We start from the raw sequence: 18,451 nt of genomic DNA, 5'->3' as shown, positions 1-18,451 counted from the left end.
GCCAGCTACGGAACCGTCAACATCGATTCCTAGCATTCTGATTTCATGCCCTTTTTCTTGCTAGATTTTGTGATTGCCCTTTGATTTCTATCGAAATAAAGGTTATTTCTCGAGGAGATGTTGTTTCCGTTGTCGTTTCTCTGTACAGCGTAGACGCTTCTCCGAGAACCCGAATTTCCTGACTATTGTATAGACGAAAGAGGTTTCTCGAAGTCTGAATTATAAAGTTTAACGCAGAATTAGTGCCATCGCGCCATGTTTTGGTAACTTTGGTGGATATTGTTTTACGCACTGCTATACAAGTACTCGCATAGCACATAGCAAGCGTATTTGGAAGTTTGAACGCAGCGGCAGCAGTAAATGAAATTTTGTTTTTGTAATAAACTTTTCTCATTATTAAGGAAAAAAAAGCGGGCATAATACTCGTATGTACAAGTAGTACAAAGTACTTTCGTTTTAATAAAAATCTGTACAATACATATACGCATTGCGCAGTACACAGAGGATTGGACAACGTATACAGATACATACTCGTACGTATGCCCAGCAGCAGCTGCATAGAATATGTCATATTTTACCCAATAAATATACAAAATCTCCCGCTTTGGCAGTTTCTTACGAGGGACCGTCTTCGATACTTCATTTAGTGTGCATCTGCAGATAAGCAAGTGCAATACTACCGGATATACTGTACAGCACAAATAAATGCTTCATAAACTGCATGCCTGCTTCTCAAAGACACTTAGTCCACCTGCGGAAACCATCCGCCATTCGTATACGTGGCTTGGTAAAAGGACCTTTGAAAACAGTACCCGATGAAGTAATAAGCAGTGCTACCAGGGTCGACTGCGGTTATGTTTAACTTTGTGTTTGTAAATGCAGGATTGTCTAGATTTTGTAAAGCTGCGTCGACTGAGTTCCTAGAAATATATCATAGAATAAGATCTGTTGTTCTATCGTCCCAGAGTTTCTCTGGCATGCACTCCGAAATTCGGGGATCAACACAGCATGTATGTATTCTGTAGATATGATCTGTTTACAGTAAACAACTTACATGTAAATGCGCATTGTGGCGCTGCCACAATGTATACGAAGTGACCTTGTCACAGCCGGTCGATACGTATCGACCGGCTGTGACAAAGTCCGTAGAAGCCTGCTTGTGTATAATGCAAAATGCACATTCCGACTCGATCTGAAATCAGATTGATTTCTACTGATAGCTGTACGTTGCCATTTTGTAAAGGTCAGCGCCGTAATATATAAGGTACCGGTAGGAAATGAATTTTGAGAACCGAATGAAAAAACTCTTCTGGAATAATTAAGTGACGGTTTGTACCACACTGGCTTAAACAAGACCAAAGAAAAATAAAACGGTCGGAAGAAAGGTCAGGAAGTCTTGTCTAAGGCACTTTTATTACTTTTATTTAGCACTCAAACCTGCCAAAATTATTGATAAGTACATATGTGTCGTAAGCAGCAATCAGTTCAATAATCAGGCAACAACATCATTTAAGACATCTGAACGGACCGGTTCGGCAACGAAGAGACATACCAGCAGTTTTTGTGTGGATATTGTCTACAGTACCAGTTTTTCTGATTAATACTTCCGTAAGACAAGACATGTTCCGTATAAAACTACGGAAGCATATTATACCGATAGATAGATAGTACTTACACTCTTCATATTTTTGTTCTCTCTGTGGAAATAAACATATCTTTTTTGCTCATTGCCGAAAGTTTTTAGTTTTGTCAAGTTTGTTTCGGCGAATACGATGTGGCATCGTTTAGGTTCTCATACTAGCATTTCTTATGTGATAAAAATACTACTCGTAATATCTACATATAGTTGTATGCTGAGATGAAATTACGGGTTTGACGCAAAAACGTTGCCGCTTTTGCAGGTTCGAGAATCTGGCATCGTGAAACCAGAATGCTAAGAAATGCCGGTTCACATTAGAAGCCTGTCTGGAGACGTACGTACAACGACTATGTCTCTGGACCGGAGTGGCAACACCCTTTTACCCCGGGATAAATTCGCCCACTATCCCAAAGCCAGTTTGACGAAAGCAACGTGTAGGAAGATTTATGACAGAGACATGGACTATAAAACATCACCGGAGGTGGTGCTGGCACTGGGCAACAAAAACGAAGCACCGGTGGTGCGGTTTCTCTTCGCCATTTTGGATCTCACCATCAGAGAGCAGTATACAGTTTATTATCTGTATGTATTAAAAATATTCAAAAACTTTTGCAAATTTGCTTTTGCTAAAGTAGGAGTACATTCGTCGGCGTCTGCGGAAGTCATAGCGGAGATTTTTATTTGGTAACCTAATGTGTTTTCTTAAATTTATAGGTATGCACGTTCAAAAAGTACATTTAATGGATATAATATAACTCTAATTTAATTTATTGTCTTGTGCAACGGGACACTGTCCCCTCAAGGCATTTGACATTCCAAAAACATAATAAACAACAAAGGTCACACGCAAGATGGTGTATTTGGTAAAGAAGAATCATTGGTACAGTATAATCTATCCACATTAAGTACGGCTAGACAAACAACAGAAATCGTAAAAGTAAGTACACGGCTGGGCAAGCACAGAAATCATGAAAAGAAGTACATAAAGTGAGCAGAAGATTACGGAAGATCACATCTTGTTGGTTATGTGAGGTATTAGATATTGGCTTAATGAACTGAGTAAAACGGAAGGGAAGCGAGCGCACTGGTGTCCATGCGTAAAACCAAAACCCACTTTTAACAAAACTGTGTGCGAATTTACAGTTATTATTGTTTTAACAAATTTTCGAAAACTTTAATATTCTTGTGGGAGAAATGGAAAGCATGGACACTTACGTACGTAATCGCACTATGGAATCTACAAGCCAATATCTATGTAACGGTAGCTTTTTTAAACAAAACTGTTAAACCGACTCCTAGTAGCACGCAGCCAGTGAACTTAGGGATCATCCACAAGCGTTGCTGAATTTCCGTTTACCATGATCGGTTAGGAATGGTTCAGAAAGAACTAGTATCCTGAAAAAATGCCAAATTATTTAACTATATCAGGTTTTGCAAAAACGTTTAACAAAGTCCAGTTTGCTCCAACAAACTGTATCCAGCGCATTCTTAAACACGTTCAGTGAGGCGTAGTCTTTCCTATCCAGAGTAATTTCGTTCCATAACTGAACCAGTCGATCTATTAGGGAGTCAGAGGAAGGAAACAACGTGATCCCGCATAATGTTGTAGGTGCCACTGTTATAGGGAACGGATGCGTCGACAGCCGCTTCACTGATATGTAATAAATATGTAATAAAGGTTTAACATGCTGCGTTGTGATGACTGTATATTTGTGAATTTGTGTTTTTTTACCTCCTCCAGTTGTAAAAACGTCGTGCTTGTAATCTTAAGTAGGATATACAGCTGGGAAAAGATACGATAAGGAAAGCAGTCCTTACTGTTAGTTGTGCTTACTATCTGTACTAACGCAAACGCTGATTAATTGTAGTGCTGAATGCTGATTTATGTACTACATCACGTGTTTAATAAAACAGTTTTTTTAATTGTCATGTGTCTAATTGAAAGATGTAAGTTCGTTATTTCTGATGAACAAGGATGTCCGTATTTAGCTGATTTTGACAAATAAATAGCGCAATATATTAGTGTAGTTAGTGTTAGTGTACCCAATTTTCTGCGGTGAGAAAATTTGCTATGGCTGAAATGCTGATGTTACAAATGATTTACTTTGGCATATAAATAGGTAGATCCATTTCCCAAGCGTTTATTTTGGCCAAAAATGTTTACACTCTTCTGTTGCCAGTTATATGTGTACAGTATTTTGTTAATACAGCTTTTATCTGTATGATATAATCTAGCAAATAAATTAATTCCAAAAAGCTAAATTTCTTTTCGACAAAGTAAGTTCATGCATTCTCCATTAAATAAATACACTTCATTACTATACACTGTAGAATTCCAATCAAACACGTTTGTAAACTCTTCTAGTCTGAGTTTGTGTTACGAAGACGTGTCCGCATTTTTTATTACAGTCGTCTCGATCGTCCCCGCTTTATGCGTGTTCGGATTGAAATTGAGATCCGTTGTGCACGAATTAAATCCCAGCCGCAGTGTCTTGTGTCGAAGCTGTGGCCTGGCCGCTTTGACGTCACGTAGCCGCCTCGATCGGTTGCCGGTTAAGCTCAATGTCACCGAGGCCCTGCGTTTACAATCGCGTATCGACGGGCCGATGACTGTCCGGGCAGTTGGATTTACTTCCGGTGTACACGGCTTGAATCCGTAGCATCTGAATTAAGCGTTCCATACGCTTACTGCAACGATGCCGGCAAGTATGACGGATCTTGTTCAGACGCCGGAAAAAGCGGTTGGCCCTCTCTGTAAATAATGCACGATATGACTTTCACGTATAATAACCACATACGTATAACAATACTTCTTGTTTCCGGTATTCAGTTCTGACTTTGCTTTTTATGTGCCATATGTACGAGTACGTACAATATGTACGAGTACGTACACATTTTATGTACCGTATGTACGTACTGGATTTGGCAATTCCCAAAAATTTGTAGTTTTCCAAAGGTTTGCTGCGTCTGAACTCCCAGATCTTCAATTCAATAGAGGAAACGTTCGTATCCTGATAGGCGTTGACGTTCCATGTGCTGATCCACATCATTTCTTCTTCCGGTAACCGCATGGCGATCTCCATGGTGGTACCGTGCAGATACTCGTAAACTAAGTAGTCGCGATGTTTCAAACACACATACGGACCACTGGCGCTCACGTTGGCGATTTCATTCGTTTCCGCTGAAATTAAATTATTGAATATTTGTATCAGAGAATTGTGAAAACAACGACCTACTGGGACAAATAGGGCAGCAGAATCCCGGCTTGGTTATCGGATTGGCACAGGTGGGCTTGTCCGGGCATGTGACCTTTTTGCATTTGATCTGCCCATTATCACATTCACACAGTACGCACTTCATGCGGCCAAACGGTGGAATAACGGGATGCCACTGACTGCCATCTTCATACCGTTCGCTGCCGGAAACGCATTCTGAATAAAAGCATAAAGAACAGGGTATATTTTCCACGCCTAATATTTCTTTCGTGGTCTCCACCTACGGTATCGATCTGTATAAAGTATTCGATGAGATACTGTAGAAGTGCTATTTTTACCTATATTTCCATCGTCCGGAACTTCGGCATATCTTTCATAATCGTTTCCTGGTTCTGCGGTAGATTCGGCGTCTTCCGTGGACTGGTTGGATTCTAAAATGTAGCACATTTGATATGACGGTCCATGTATATGGGGGCATCCCGTACATTTACAATAAATACATTGTACGTACTGTACATACATCTATGATCCACATATTTTTTATTGCAAAATTGCATAATATATAATATTTCTGCATCGTCAGTTCATTATACGTATGAGTATAGCTACCTATAAACCGACTGTCATTTTTTGCTGCGTACTGCGTAGTATAACTGTAACTACAATTTTTTCGATGTCTTTTATGAAACTACGACGTGTAGATATGACGAATTTCAAAAACCGAAAGCAAAAAACTAAGCTTTCGCTTGCCGTAGAATACGTACGGTGACACCACGGTATAAAAGAGATAAATCCCGTTTACCGTGGTGACAGTTTCTGATCCGTATCATTCGGCGATTAATTATGTTCCTTTACCTGCACAAACGGGACAGCAGTTATCGGCTGCGAAAACAGTATCACAGGAAAGTACTGGGCACGTCTTCAGGTAGCACATCGTTTGACCATCCTATAAGAACGTAAAACAACGGCTGCATAATATAAACTGGCAAGTAATAATTCCCGAAGTGCATATATGGGTTGCAAATAGAATTCTGTCTCTGCGCAAGCGTAGCACAGATATGTATACACGACATAATCTTTTCTAAAAATATAATTAAATTCGTAATAAACTGTACGGGTAGGTAGAAAAGCTTATTGATTGATATTTTCCGGCCTACCTGACAGTAGCACTGAATGCATTGATTATCGGCATCCATGGGGCGGATAGCGGTGGTGTTCGAGTGTGGTGACCAGCGTTGACCGTTGTCGTAGACGGCACCGGCATGATAGCATTCATCCACACTGCGCCTTTCCGTGATGCTCGACTGCCGATTTACGTCTGCCGCCGGCTCCGGCTCGGGCTCGTTGCTCACTTCTAAAAAAACAAAAGCCCATAGAGTCAGGAACCGATATGGATTCTAACAATTCGGCAATGGTGTATGATTTCCTTGGCCAAGCCGGCATCTAGAATACTTCGGAAGTATTGAAAACAGTAGTCAGTTATTGCCTAATATAAAAACTGTAGCTACAACTGCCTTAAAGGGCAAAATTTCGAAATTGACTTTTATCCGGTCCTAAATGCAAAATGCACCATCACACTTAATTAGATAGTTTAATGGCTTTGTGATGTATCATGTATGTACCTATCAGTTTGACTTTAAAAATTAAACATTGTATCATACGTGAAAAACATTTATTTCAGTTCGAATATTATGCTACGCATTTCGGCGGCAATTTTTTGTTAGCCTTTCGGTCGGCAGATGCTGCGCTTTCTTAATCAACTGCAGCGTTTTCCCCTTGCCCACGAAAGAGCAAAGGAAAACGGGTTGTCATCGGAGCCGCAAAAACAGTTTTCTCGACGCAGGTAATCCAATTTGGCTGCTCGGGGTCTGCGTGTGTCGATTGTTTGCTTAATTGGCGTGTATCTTATCGGCAATAGACGGGGCGGAGAGACGGACGTCAAGTGGCCCGGCACTCGCTGCCACGGTCTGCTCTCCGTCGGTCTGCCGACTCGCCGCATCGTAAACGCTACCTGTCGCGCGACTCTCATCATTATTATGCCCTTTACGCCGTCCCCACCGACCGTTGCCGTAATTATCCTCAATCCTGTTTTTATATTCCTCATTTGCAATTCTTACACTGCTGTTTCTGCACGATATCGGTTTCACAGCTTAGCACAGTCAAATCATATAAATCCATGATACAGCCACTCCAATTTAGGTCTGGTAATTTAACTACAAAAATATACCAAAACTTTCCATTTCAGGAAAAAATTAATTTTATAAAAAAAGCCTAGGTGAAATAAAAACTGGATATGAGACTGTCAGCAATAAATCGGAACAACTGCCTGCATGAACCCGACTGTAGTCACATTTTAAAAAAATTAAACTTATCGAACCAATTTTCCGTACTTTATGTTTTATGTTCGACATATCGCGTATACATATATTTTAGTAATCAGTTAAATATTTGCTTTATACATATACATGTTTTCGTAATCAGTTAACTATTTGCTTTACCTGTACACTTGGGGCAGCACGAATCCGGCACTTGCTCGATTTTCAAGCAGTTGTCCAGTGTCGGGCATGTTTTTCGTGATGGTACGCATCGGACAGTTGAATGCTACAGTAATGCGCTTTTTTAAGAAAACAACAATAATATTTTGACTGGATATGATCCGACTTACCGGTAAGCACGAGCAGTCCAAACACTGAAAATCCTTATAGCTGCCTACGCGTATTTCCCATGTGGCTCCAACCGGATAAATAAGCTTCTTGCCGCTATGGAATTCACATGAATCGTTCAAGGGTAACGCCCCCACTAAAATTAAGAGCAAAACTTAGATACAAGCACACTGAATAACTCAAATTTCGTATTTATAAATGATGACTTAAATATAATTTTAGTAGCCATGCTAAAGTGTTAAAATAAAAGCACAATTCAATATTTATTTAGGATTTATTTGTGCCGGGAATTACTAAATACGGTCAAGTCCATGGCAGTGATAAATCAACGGCCGGACATGTCATCAAATCGGCGCTGACAGTTCCGTCAAAAAACGTGTTAGGCTCCTGTCATCTGATGCAATCGCTAGTCAGGAGCCGGCGAGATGTTGCAATATAAATCAAAACCCGGCTGCACTCTAGCGTGGCCGTGCATACACGTACATCTATATGCACACTCATAATAGTAATGCGCAAAATATTTAAGCAATTTGTCTAATCGCTGGCGCCGTTTACGGGGGCGTGCGTGAAATCAGATCAGTCCCCGTCGCCGGCCTCGACAAGACAAAAATAATCGTCAGTAGCGCTCTTAACAATTTTCCCTTATTATGAACGCTCGGCTGGTGCTTAATAATTTTACACAGCAGTGTATAACAAATGAAGGAAAATGTACTGTAAGTATCTGCATATGAAGCGTTGCTGGACATTTTAATTATATATTATGTTAAACTTTAATATTTTAAATATATATATTTTTATACATGTGGGTTTCGGTCTAAATAATTTTATTTGGAAACGAATGGATTTATTGGATAAAATATTAAAAAAATTATGTATGAGGCCCCTAACAAATTTTAAAAAAAACATCGTAATTGCGTTAAGTCTTGTTGTTTATTTTTCATCCTTTAGCCAAGGCACTGATTTATGTTATTGAAAAATAAGAGCAACTACTTAAATATTCTGTCGACGCTGCCGCCCAAGCCAGTGAAGCCACCACGTAGGCGGCTCGACACCGCACGCCACCCGGGGGAAAGCTGTCAAAAATTGGCGCCAACTTGTTTTGTGTGAGTATTCACGGCCTACACCGGACACTACGGTGACGAATCCGCGTTAAATAGACGGAATGTGATTGCGTGGGCCGCGGTAAGGATGAAACTGTTGGGATTGGGTTGCATCTTTGTTTAATTTTAGCATATAACGGCACATATTTTTAGGCGCCGGCATGGTTTGCTTGTGTATTTTTATACAAATTCACAAGACCGTAAATCACTTAATACGGAAGTGGTTAATTTGTCGTGGCCTTAAACAGATGCATTGAGCCCACAACACGCAACCGTCCAAACATGCCAACACCGGACACGTCACGCGCTCATCGATAAGAAAAACCCAAAGTGCCTGGGGTATGTGTCATTTATGCGGTTTGCATCCAGGGATGTGTGCGTGGACTGTGGATAGATTACTCATAAGCATTCCAGGATATAATTTGTTTTTCTAACGGTAATTAAGGAAACCGCAAGCTCGCTTCGCTCGCCTGCTTAGTCATGTGGCATTATCATAAATAGCAATATTTTAATTTTTTTCTGTGAATTAGTTACATCAGCTAATAATTAGTGTGCACTGTGCACCGTTCCAGTAAGACCGAAATATCAGAAAGGTCACCCAATGTTATTTTCGATAATATACCAAAAAGGTAAAAACAGGCGTAAAACACAGTGTCATCAAGTGTTTGCAAGGTATCAAGCTGGTCACTTGTAATCCACCAACATGCAATTTTGACGAAAGGGTGCACATTGTTACGCTAATTTAGATAAATAGATAATGATAGATGCGCGAACCGTGCATACTTGTCTCATACCGAAATCATACCGAAAACATTTTTTAGCTATGGCTTAGCATTGCGTTTTTCTTTTTGCTGTTCCCAAAATGAATTCCTATAGCTGCATTTTTGCACTTTTTTTCTTGTTGGTTTGGTAGCGTGGTGCAAAATGGAGAATGTTATCACGCTTTCGGCTGCGCGACGCTACACGTGTCCGGTGGTATTATTTGCCTACTAGGAACTTTTATCGGCCTAGATTTAAATAACACTACAAAATTCCGTCGAAAGAAAGCAGTCAACTGTTTGAGTATAAAGCAATTATGCAAATACGGAGCAACTATTATAAATATATGTAATTACCAAACACTATAGAAGAAATTCGCTCGTAAATAACAAACCGGACCGAAGCTTTACGAGCAACCTCATGGTGGTTTTAAACTCTAACTATGTTAGTATATACTATAAATAACGAAAAGGGAACTTTTTGCTTACCGAAACTCCCAAGGATCACAAACAGAATGGCACCGGACCAAAGAGTAAGCATTTTCCAAAGGTCACTGGTTCGCTCTTCTTCGGCAACGCCGTCAAAAGAAACCCGCGTCTTTCTTATATATCCGGCAAAGTCACTCACTGCTAAAGCTGCCGGAATCTGGATGCCAACGAAACCAAAGCGTGCAAACGGCAGATGTCCCAAAATTCAGGAGATAACTTGCAAAAGGAAAAACTAACGATAAGGTCAGTTAAGGTATATACTGGGTTCAAACTGTTAATCAGGCGGACTGTACTCGATGGAAAGTGGTTTGGAAGATGCCGTTTTGAAATGTCGGGGCTGGCGCGTGTGCTCTTATAGGGACGGCGTCTCATCGACTCCATCGGTCGCGTGGCGTCGCTTATGCCTTTTCGGCTGTGAGTGCATCTCCGCAGCGTGTAATAAGCTGCACACACGTACTAACGCCGGCCACACCGCCGTGTACAAACCGGGACGATACAGCAAGCCGACTCGTCGCCGGCCAGTCGACGCTGTGTGCGTGTCAAAAGCCTTCTTCATTAAACAATACAAAGCGTCGCTTGGTGTCATAACGTAACGCCTATCGTTTACTCTATATTTCCCAAAAAACAACAATATGAAAATCGCTATAAAATTATAAAATTAATGATCATATTGTCCATGAAGTTATGGCTTAATATAATTCATTTTGTAGATATGCAAATGTTTTATACAGTACTTAATTTTCATCGAAGATATTTTATTGTTATTTCAGAACAGGTCTGCTTTGTAAATACGAATAAGAACAATTATGCGGGAATAATGGTATTGTGGAATTAATTTTTATATACTCCTGTCAATCAACTGTCGATCAAATTTGTCGCGACAGCCGGCATCGGTAGTTTAGTCATTGCAGCATGACAAATTGCCAAATTTGCGGTTACACATGCGCTCTATGAAACGGACAGATGAATCCGCCGTATAATTTTCCAATTCTGACGGAAATGTTTATAATCCATTGTATGCATGAAATACACTGATCCGTATGTACCGGCAGCGATAGCGCAGTGAGACGCTGCAGTCGCAAGTGGGCGGTGGCTCCTGTGGGCTGTAGCGGCATATCATCTCATTATCGGCGACATGGACTCATCGAAAATCAAAACACACCACGGATGCAGGCGCCGTCTCACCCGCGCCGCGTACGGAGTACAAAAAGCGTACAAGCTACGTTTACGCACTCCGCAGTATCACGTATGTTTAGGCAATGCATTGGTGATCTTTCAGCGCTCGGTTTTCTCGCAAATCTGTACAACGGCGACGTTAATTTCTCAAGATTCTTTTGCGTGGGAAAATGCTGGCGCGAACGGTTTCCTGCCCCTTTTCCTAAGTGTTACAGTTGGCGCCAAAACAAGAACGGATTGCATAACGTAAATATTCTATTCCTTGAATTCCTACAATTACTAGGCGGCACCAGTTAACGAGCACGTCATCAATTATTATTATTAATTACTATATGGTTGTGTTATGTGTTATTTCTGTTTGCTTTTGCAGTTTGCTTTTGCTTTTTCTTTTGGTTTATTCCCCGCAACTTTATCTCCTATTAATGCGAAACGATGGACCGTACGATTCTGCACACGCAGATACATTCGTATGTTAATGTCGTTTTCGTGGTGCAGTTAACTCATTTCACACTTGTATGATCTAGAGTAGTGTCCAGTCGATTTGTTTTGCGGCGTCCCGGATTTGGGAGCGCAGTGCAGTCACTGCTTTCAGTTTGCTCTAATCAATTAGCCTGCTCCTGCACGTAATTCAAAAACGCCTGGTATATCTTCCGGCAAGGATCGTTAGGCGCCGAATAATACGTCAGCTGCAGTTTTGTCGACAATACGGGATTAGCCTCGGAAAGAACGATTCGGCCTCGTTGGCAAACAGCAACAATCGCCTCTTCAGATGCACTGTAATCCGCGTCGTAAGCAACCGAAGATCCCTCTGCACTGATCAGGTACCGGTGCAGTTTAATTACGATCTCTCTGCAGCGGAACGTCGTGTCCCCGCGAACACTAACCACCATCGACGTGGTGGCGTTCAAACGATCGTTTGGGAGAAATAATTGTCCGGCTGTGCAGTTGACGCTCACCACATTGTCCACCGGGCACGTCAAATACTCACTCATCCACGTTTTAACAGGAACACCAGCCGGCAGCGACGGGGTGACCGTTATTGACCTTTCGTCACCGGCGAAATTTGTTTCAATATATTCTAACAGCCTGGTGCGAAGATCGTAGCAGTATGGACTTAAATCGATATCTAGCGTCAGCCGCAGCCAGCTGGTGTGTTCACTCAAGTCAGGATCCGGTCCCAGCACGACCGGCTGGTCATCGCGACAATATAACATAGCCGCTCGGGATAGTTTGTACTGTGGCTGAGAACCCGGTCCGTTCACTGTTTCCAGGACGTGCTCGTACAGCTCATGAAGGGTTGTCGGACAGTGAACGTGGGTGCCGCTTGTGAAGCGGATGACCAATGCGTCCGTGCTGCGCAAACGGACATCCCACAAAACAGCACGCGTGCAACGAATTTCCAGCGTCTCGGGTCCCTTACATTTCGTACCTGCATATCCAAAACCATAAATCTGTGTGTGCTGTTTTAAAATCTCATTAGCTTACAAGTGGACTGCAGTTTTAAAATGGCGCTGTTGATGGTAGGTTGCAGATTGCGTACCGGAAAGGCTGCATCGTTGGTGTAATTCGTTGCACCGCATCGAAAGTGAAAGGTCGTGGCGTTGCCGGTTACAGGCGTACTCGATGCACTTGCCACCCATTTTAAGAACGATTGTATGCCACAGCAAGTACATTCATCAACGGCGCACAGTGTGTTGCTGCGAAGATCCACGAACTCCAGGTGTGGAAAACACTGGGTGACCTCTGCAGGTATTGCGGTGATACGATTTTCATCCAAATTTATTCGCCGTAGAGATAGAAGCTGATACGGTGAACCACTCACAAATATTTTGCGCAATGGTGGATTCTGTTTACTCAGCGTCAACCATTGCTAAAAGACAAGAAATTGTTAACGCCTGCGTAATGTTTACAGGAAGCCGTGAATGATGACCGTACCACCCACAGCCGCAACGGTTTGAAGACGTCCAAATCAGTCTCCTGTAAAGCATTGCCGGCCAGGTTTATTTCACGGTAGTGACGGAGAGATCAGTACGATAGGAATAATTACCGTAATAATCTATCCTACCGACCTACTCAACGACAGAGTATGAGCTGATAATCTCAATGTGGCATAGCTAAGTCTACGAATCTATGCGAAGCGAGAACTGCATCTCCGACGATAATTTAATTAGAAACTCCGAAACTGCCAAAACTCGTCCTGAGAGAACTGATGATGTAAAATACTGCCACTCACGAACTTATATAGACACGGCGCATCCGTGTAGAAACCAAACCAAAAGTATATCCGAGCACAAAAGGAAAGATCGAGAATGTACAGCGAATAATAGAAAGTACGAGTCAAGCCGTCACTTTACGTACTGTACTGCTATATTCCGTCACCCCGCAAACGGCTTTTGGGAACCCAACACAAAAGAAAGAACTGGAAAAACAGGAATAAAAAACTAAATAAAATGAGTTCTCATGCTCACGACTGGGCAAAGGCGGGCAAATCCATTCACCGTCCAAGAACGAATGACTGATCCTCCTCCACGGGTGACTGAGTGAGATGGAAGGTGAGGAGAGGATTCTTGACGGGATGGAGAACTGAGCGTAGGCCAGAAGACTGAGTAGGATGGCAGAACGGCAGTCGGAGATCGGAGTACAAACAGGAAAACGTCGGAACGCAATAAATGAAGATTTTTAGTGGCAAAGTTAAATTTAATGTAAATCGCCGATGAAAAATTCAACGCAAAAAACATCCGCGATGAAAAATGAAAATAAAAGAAAACACCACTTTGAATTTGCGAAACGCAAGTAAACGCAAATAGTCAGTCAGCGTAACACCGGAGGCGGTTACCAATGCGACTCTCGTAGCACACACAATCAGCGTTTGGCGGCATTCAGAAAGGATATCTTCGGGAATAAAATCCCAAGAAATTCACAGGCGAATTGTCTACATCACTGGACTTCTCTTCATACACCATTTTGACTTCTTGACCATCAACTTCAGTTACAGCATTTTTTAAATCCGCTAAAGTCTGATTCACAAATTCAGATTTTTCATAATCATCTGCGTCAATGCGTCGACCAGCCCAATTATACTCGTATTGCACCGAGTTCGTAGTGCACGGGCTTTTTCCCTGCGACTGCGTAAGACACATTTCAACTTTTTCGATCTGCAAATTACTGCACAGTTTAGCTACGCACTCAATATCACGCATTTTAGCACAATCTGACACATTTTCAACATTTCCAGTTACTTCAGCGTTATCACATTTCTTCAAAACATTTTCAATAGTTTTCTCCATATTATGCCAATAATACCGAGTGGTCAGATACTGTTGAACTGACACTCCACGCGGTATTAATTCGTTTTTCGCACATCTTTTTCGCACTGAATCAATCAGTTCTTCTTGCCATTGTTTAGGCACAACAATTCTGTCAATTCCAGTTCCTGTGCGCTTACGACACAACAATCCATTTCTCACAATCATGTGATAAATTTCTTCGTTTTGAAATTTATTTTTCGCTTTTATGGGATTTCTGAACAAGTAATACCAGTGTTTGGTATCCTTGTACTTCCGCTGCTCAACTTTCCAAAACTTTTCATTTACAAAATTTTTGGCCATAGAGGCTACTTCAGTATTATCCGGCTTACCCCCGCAAACTTGACTGGCCACAGTCGTTTGCAACGCATCGGGCGGTAGCTTATTGGGCACTGATCGCCCCCGCAAACTTGAGTGCTGCCGCATTTCAGTTTCCACATTTTCATTCACTTTTGCTTCACATTGTACAGTACGTATTTCCAGTGAATGTGCTTCCAGTCGTTTCATATTGTAACGCTTAAGCACTTCAATCGGCGGTTCCTTTGAAACGTCTTTCCATTTACCGTTAAATGTACAGTACTTAGCCGGATGCAACTCGTGACATTTAAAACAGATCGGCTGACCGCTATCGGTTCGCCATTTGTTAACGTCGATTTCGACATTTCCGATCATGTACGGCTTATTACCGTTATTATTGTAGATTTCATAATTTTTATCATATTCACAGTCGTCATCATTCAAATTACCATTTTCACACTCACTGTACATATTCACAGTCATCTTCATACTCACAACAGTCATCATTTTCGTACATTTCGTTGCACTTTCAGTGCGTACAGCGTTTTCAGCTGTGCCATAACGTCTTCAACAGTCTTAGGTTTTGATATGACCAGCTTGCCATACCACTCCATTCGGGTTTTCTTCAGTCCCTGAACGAGTACTGAAACTCGTTCTTCTTCTTTCGTATTTAAAGTATTGAACCAATTCAGAAAGCCATCAACGTACGAGTTGACTGTGTCTTCCTCTGTGAAGGCACGTGCGTACATCGCTTGCCGTACTTCGGCCGGGTCACTCTCCGATGAGAAGTGATTAACTAACAATGTCTTCCAGTAAATCCAGTCTTTATCTGGATTTAATTTTCTGTTTTCGACATACCACAAATACGCGTCACCTTTCAGTGCGTACGACAGTCCTTTTTCAATCAATTGTTTCTCAGTCCAGCCATTCAAATCTTTGCATCGTTCACAGTCCATTATGAAACGTTCTACTTTACCGCTTTCTTGTATACCTTCGTACACTTGCGGGTACTGCAGTTTTTCACGGATAGCAGGTTTTTGTTGCATTTCCTCCATTTTTGTCAACAGAGCTAGCTGACGTTTCATCAGTTCATCTGCTCGTGTTTTTTCAATGCGACATTTATTTTCTACACTCCCAGTTTTATTGCGCAGTTTAACCAGTTCAGCTGTTAGAGCACTGTTGCTTATTTCCATGTCTGTATTGCGGCCGTTCAGTGCATGACAGATACGATTTGCGTTACTGTACTTCCTTTGCAAGGCTAGTGCAGTATATAGAGATGCCCAAGCAATCTCTTTTAATTCATTAACATTCATTTCATCATCAATTTTGACATCCCAATACTCAACTGCTGCTTCAAACCTATTCTGGTCAAGCGACAGTTCAATCAATTCCCCTGCAACGGGTGCATATCACTCCAGAATTCTTCATTTTCTGCGATTCCACCAAACTGTACGGCATTTCCATTTTGAAATAAACCAGTACGTTCAGTTTCGTTTCGATCTGCTGCATTATCGTATGCAGTCGACGCATCACTTTCCATTCTATTCAATTTAGCCGTGTCCATTGCACTGGCTTCAGGTTTTATCCGGTAAGCTTTTGTCCCTACGCGGAAACTTCAGCTACGCTTTTGTTTTCAGTGTTCGTTACGCTGACTACCGGGTTGACTCTTTGTTCTAACCCGGATACTTCAGAAGAGATTTTGATCGTCGGTGTTCTCTCACCGCTCACAGCACTCGCAACTGCTCTGGCTGTATGGCTACGCTACGATAGGTGCACCTGTATGCTCTCGCTTTTCGCTCTCGCATACAAAACTATAGCTCAAGATTGTGTACACTGTATATGCGCAGGCACTGCTCTGGCATATAAAAACTTTAGCTCAAGGAAACTGCTTTCGAACTCTTGTCTACTCACAGTCGGTTACGTAACCGCTACGCTTCAGATTTCTAGGTAACTCTTGCCCTGGCCAGTGGCTACGAGAACCTGCTTCACTATCAGTTCATCAATTCACTTTCGTCATTTCATCAGTTCAATATTCATTTCATTTTCATTTCATTCACTTCAGTGCTCATGGGTCGATCTACAGGTTATCCCTGCATCGCCCTGCTGGCAGGACAAACTGCTCAGCGTCCAGACGGGGCAAAGCCCCGGACATTTACAGGTTTTCGCCGTGGGTCGCAGGCACGAATCAGCAGGGTTTCCTTACCAAAGCGTCGCCAGTACCCGGACTACTAACGTTTAGGCGTCCAGACGGCAGACCAGCTGCCCGGACATCCGTCCAGTCAGTACAGTTGTACCCGGACTGAGCACTTTCTAGAAGCCAACATTCACAATCACAATTTCAATCACAGTTTACTTAGCTAAGCCATCGGAAAGGTTCGAACATCGGTGGGCGCCATGACGGAGAGATCAGTACGATAGGAATAATTACCGTAATAATCTATCCTACCGACCTACTCAACGACAGAGTATGAGCTGATAATCTCAATGTGGCATAGCTAAGTCTACGAATCTATGCGAAGCGAGAACTGCATCTCCGACGATAATTTAATTAGAAACTCCGAAACTGCCAAAACTCGTCCTGAGAGAACTGATGATGTAAAATACTGCCACTCACGAACTTATATAGACACGGCGCATCCGTGTAGAAACCAAACCAAAAGTATATCCGAGCACAAAAGGAAAGATCGAGAATGTACAGCGAATAATAGAAAGTACGAGTCAAGCCGTCACTTTACGTACTGTACTGCTATATTCCGTCAGTAGGAGAACGGTGAATCGCCATTGGCGAATTCCACGGACAGAAAGGTGTCAGGCGCGATGTCGTAAATGTCGTTATCCGAAAGGTCAAGGTACGCTAACTTCTTATAGGCGTTAAAGAAATCGGCATCCACGTAGCCGATTCTCGAAAACCGAATGGAGAGTACCTGGATGGTACTGTGTACATGTTGTAGAAACTGCCGGATCGGCGGTCGTTGTTCGCCCTCTCCGGTGAATCCGGTCAAGCTAACCCAAGCCAGTTGGTTGCGAAAAGGCAGACTGGCGTGGTCGGTGCGCAAGCGATTACAATACACCCGTTCGGTGCGATTGGCCCACTTTTCAACGAATGGCGGTCCGGGACACTTAATGATTATTCGTATAACGTTGTCCGGGATTGCATTAGGATTTGATGAGTAATCGGCCAGAAACTGTGTGATGGGAGTGTACCTGCATATAACGCCGTAGTCCCACTGTCCTTTGACGGACCACGACCAATCAGAGAGGCACGTTCGCTGCGGTAGCTGGGCGATAACAGTGCAGCAAAATAGCGTTATGCCGATAAGGGCACATACGAAAATTTGGATCATGGTTAAAGAATCGGCAGTATTATGAAATTACAAACTCCTACTACGAAGCGACAAGCTGTGTCAGTAGTAAAACGATAATTGTTACTACAAAGGATTCTAGGTGCCAGTAAAAATTCCAAAGTTTTATACTAGTTTTCATGTGCAGGAAAGTAAGTTTCGTAATTCTGAATTAGTGTACATGTAGTTAACGCACAGCGATAAGACGAGACCGATAGATTCACAACTACGATAGGACTAGCAACAAGAAAACCACGTGGAACTTATCGCAAAATCCAAATTCCCTGATACAAATCTGATTTCTCTTATTACTTCATACTAAGTTAACAATACAATAAGCAGAACTTGTGTTATTGAGAGATTGCTACTCGTAAAATACGATAAGTGTTATGCATTATCATGGCTATTGGTGAATAAAAATCATGTAGGTATTTTTATTTGAGCCTAGTCCTTCTAAGAATATTAATT

The 18,451-nt window shown here is 42.0% G+C and overlaps 2 protein-coding genes across 2 annotated transcripts; both read right to left on the bottom strand.

Annotated features, from left to right (window-relative positions):
- Positions 1–3,773: 3,773 nt before the first annotated feature.
- On the bottom strand, positions 3,774–10,212 carry LOC129595633 (chordin-like protein 1). Its single transcript, XM_055492691.1, has 9 exons — positions 9,865–10,212; positions 7,520–7,653; positions 7,353–7,455; positions 6,012–6,208; positions 5,710–5,800; positions 5,193–5,285; positions 4,876–5,070; positions 4,557–4,820; positions 3,774–4,391 (listed from the first exon to the last, which is right to left on the bottom strand). The coding sequence occupies exons 1-9, from the start codon at positions 9,914–9,916 to the stop codon at positions 4,222–4,224; spliced, it is 1,299 nt and encodes a 432-aa protein (XP_055348666.1). The 5' UTR covers positions 9,917–10,212; the 3' UTR covers positions 3,774–4,221.
- Positions 10,213–11,459: 1,247 nt separating this feature from the next.
- LOC129595636 (uncharacterized) lies at positions 11,460–18,139 on the bottom strand. Its single transcript, XM_055492695.1, has 4 exons — positions 17,406–18,139; positions 12,976–13,054; positions 12,526–12,910; positions 11,460–12,469 (listed from the first exon to the last, which is right to left on the bottom strand). The coding sequence occupies exons 1-4, from the start codon at positions 17,984–17,986 to the stop codon at positions 11,643–11,645; spliced, it is 1,872 nt and encodes a 623-aa protein (XP_055348670.1). The 5' UTR covers positions 17,987–18,139; the 3' UTR covers positions 11,460–11,642.
- Between the last annotated feature and the right edge of the window lie 312 nt (positions 18,140–18,451).

This window comes from Paramacrobiotus metropolitanus, unplaced genomic scaffold (assembly GCF_019649055.1).
Source record: "Paramacrobiotus metropolitanus isolate TYO unplaced genomic scaffold, Prichtersi_v1.0 Parri_scaffold0000080, whole genome shotgun sequence".
Taxonomy (NCBI): domain Eukaryota; kingdom Metazoa; phylum Tardigrada; class Eutardigrada; order Parachela; family Macrobiotidae; genus Paramacrobiotus; species Paramacrobiotus metropolitanus.
This window is presented reverse-complemented; position numbering and strand designations above follow the sequence as displayed.

What these genes read in the sequence shown, in the direction of transcription:
- LOC129595633 (XM_055492691.1), bottom strand. Translation starts at nt 9,916, where the DNA reads ATGCTTACTCTTTGGTCCGGTGCCATTCTGTTTGTGATCCTTGGGAGT. An exon ending in TGGACTGCTCGTGCTTACCG is followed by an intron (nt 7,456 to 7,519) that starts GTAAGTCGGATC and finishes GCATTACTGTAG; the next exon opens with CATTCAACTGTCCGATGCGT. An exon ending in GCATTCAGTGCTACTGTCAG is followed by an intron (nt 5,801 to 6,011) that starts GTAGGCCGGAAA and finishes ACGTTCTTATAG; the next exon opens with GATGGTCAAACGATGTGCTA.
- LOC129595636 (XM_055492695.1), bottom strand. Translation starts at nt 17,986, where the DNA reads ATGATCCAAATTTTCGTATGTGCCCTTATCGGCATAACGCTATTTTGC. An exon ending in AATGGCGATTCACCGTTCTC is followed by an intron (nt 13,055 to 17,405) that starts CTACTGACGGAA and finishes ATCTCTCCGTCA; the next exon opens with CTACCGTGAAATAAACCTGG. An exon ending in TTTAAAACTGCAGTCCACTT is followed by an intron (nt 12,470 to 12,525) that starts GTAAGCTAATGA and finishes TTGGATATGCAG; the next exon opens with GTACGAAATGTAAGGGACCC.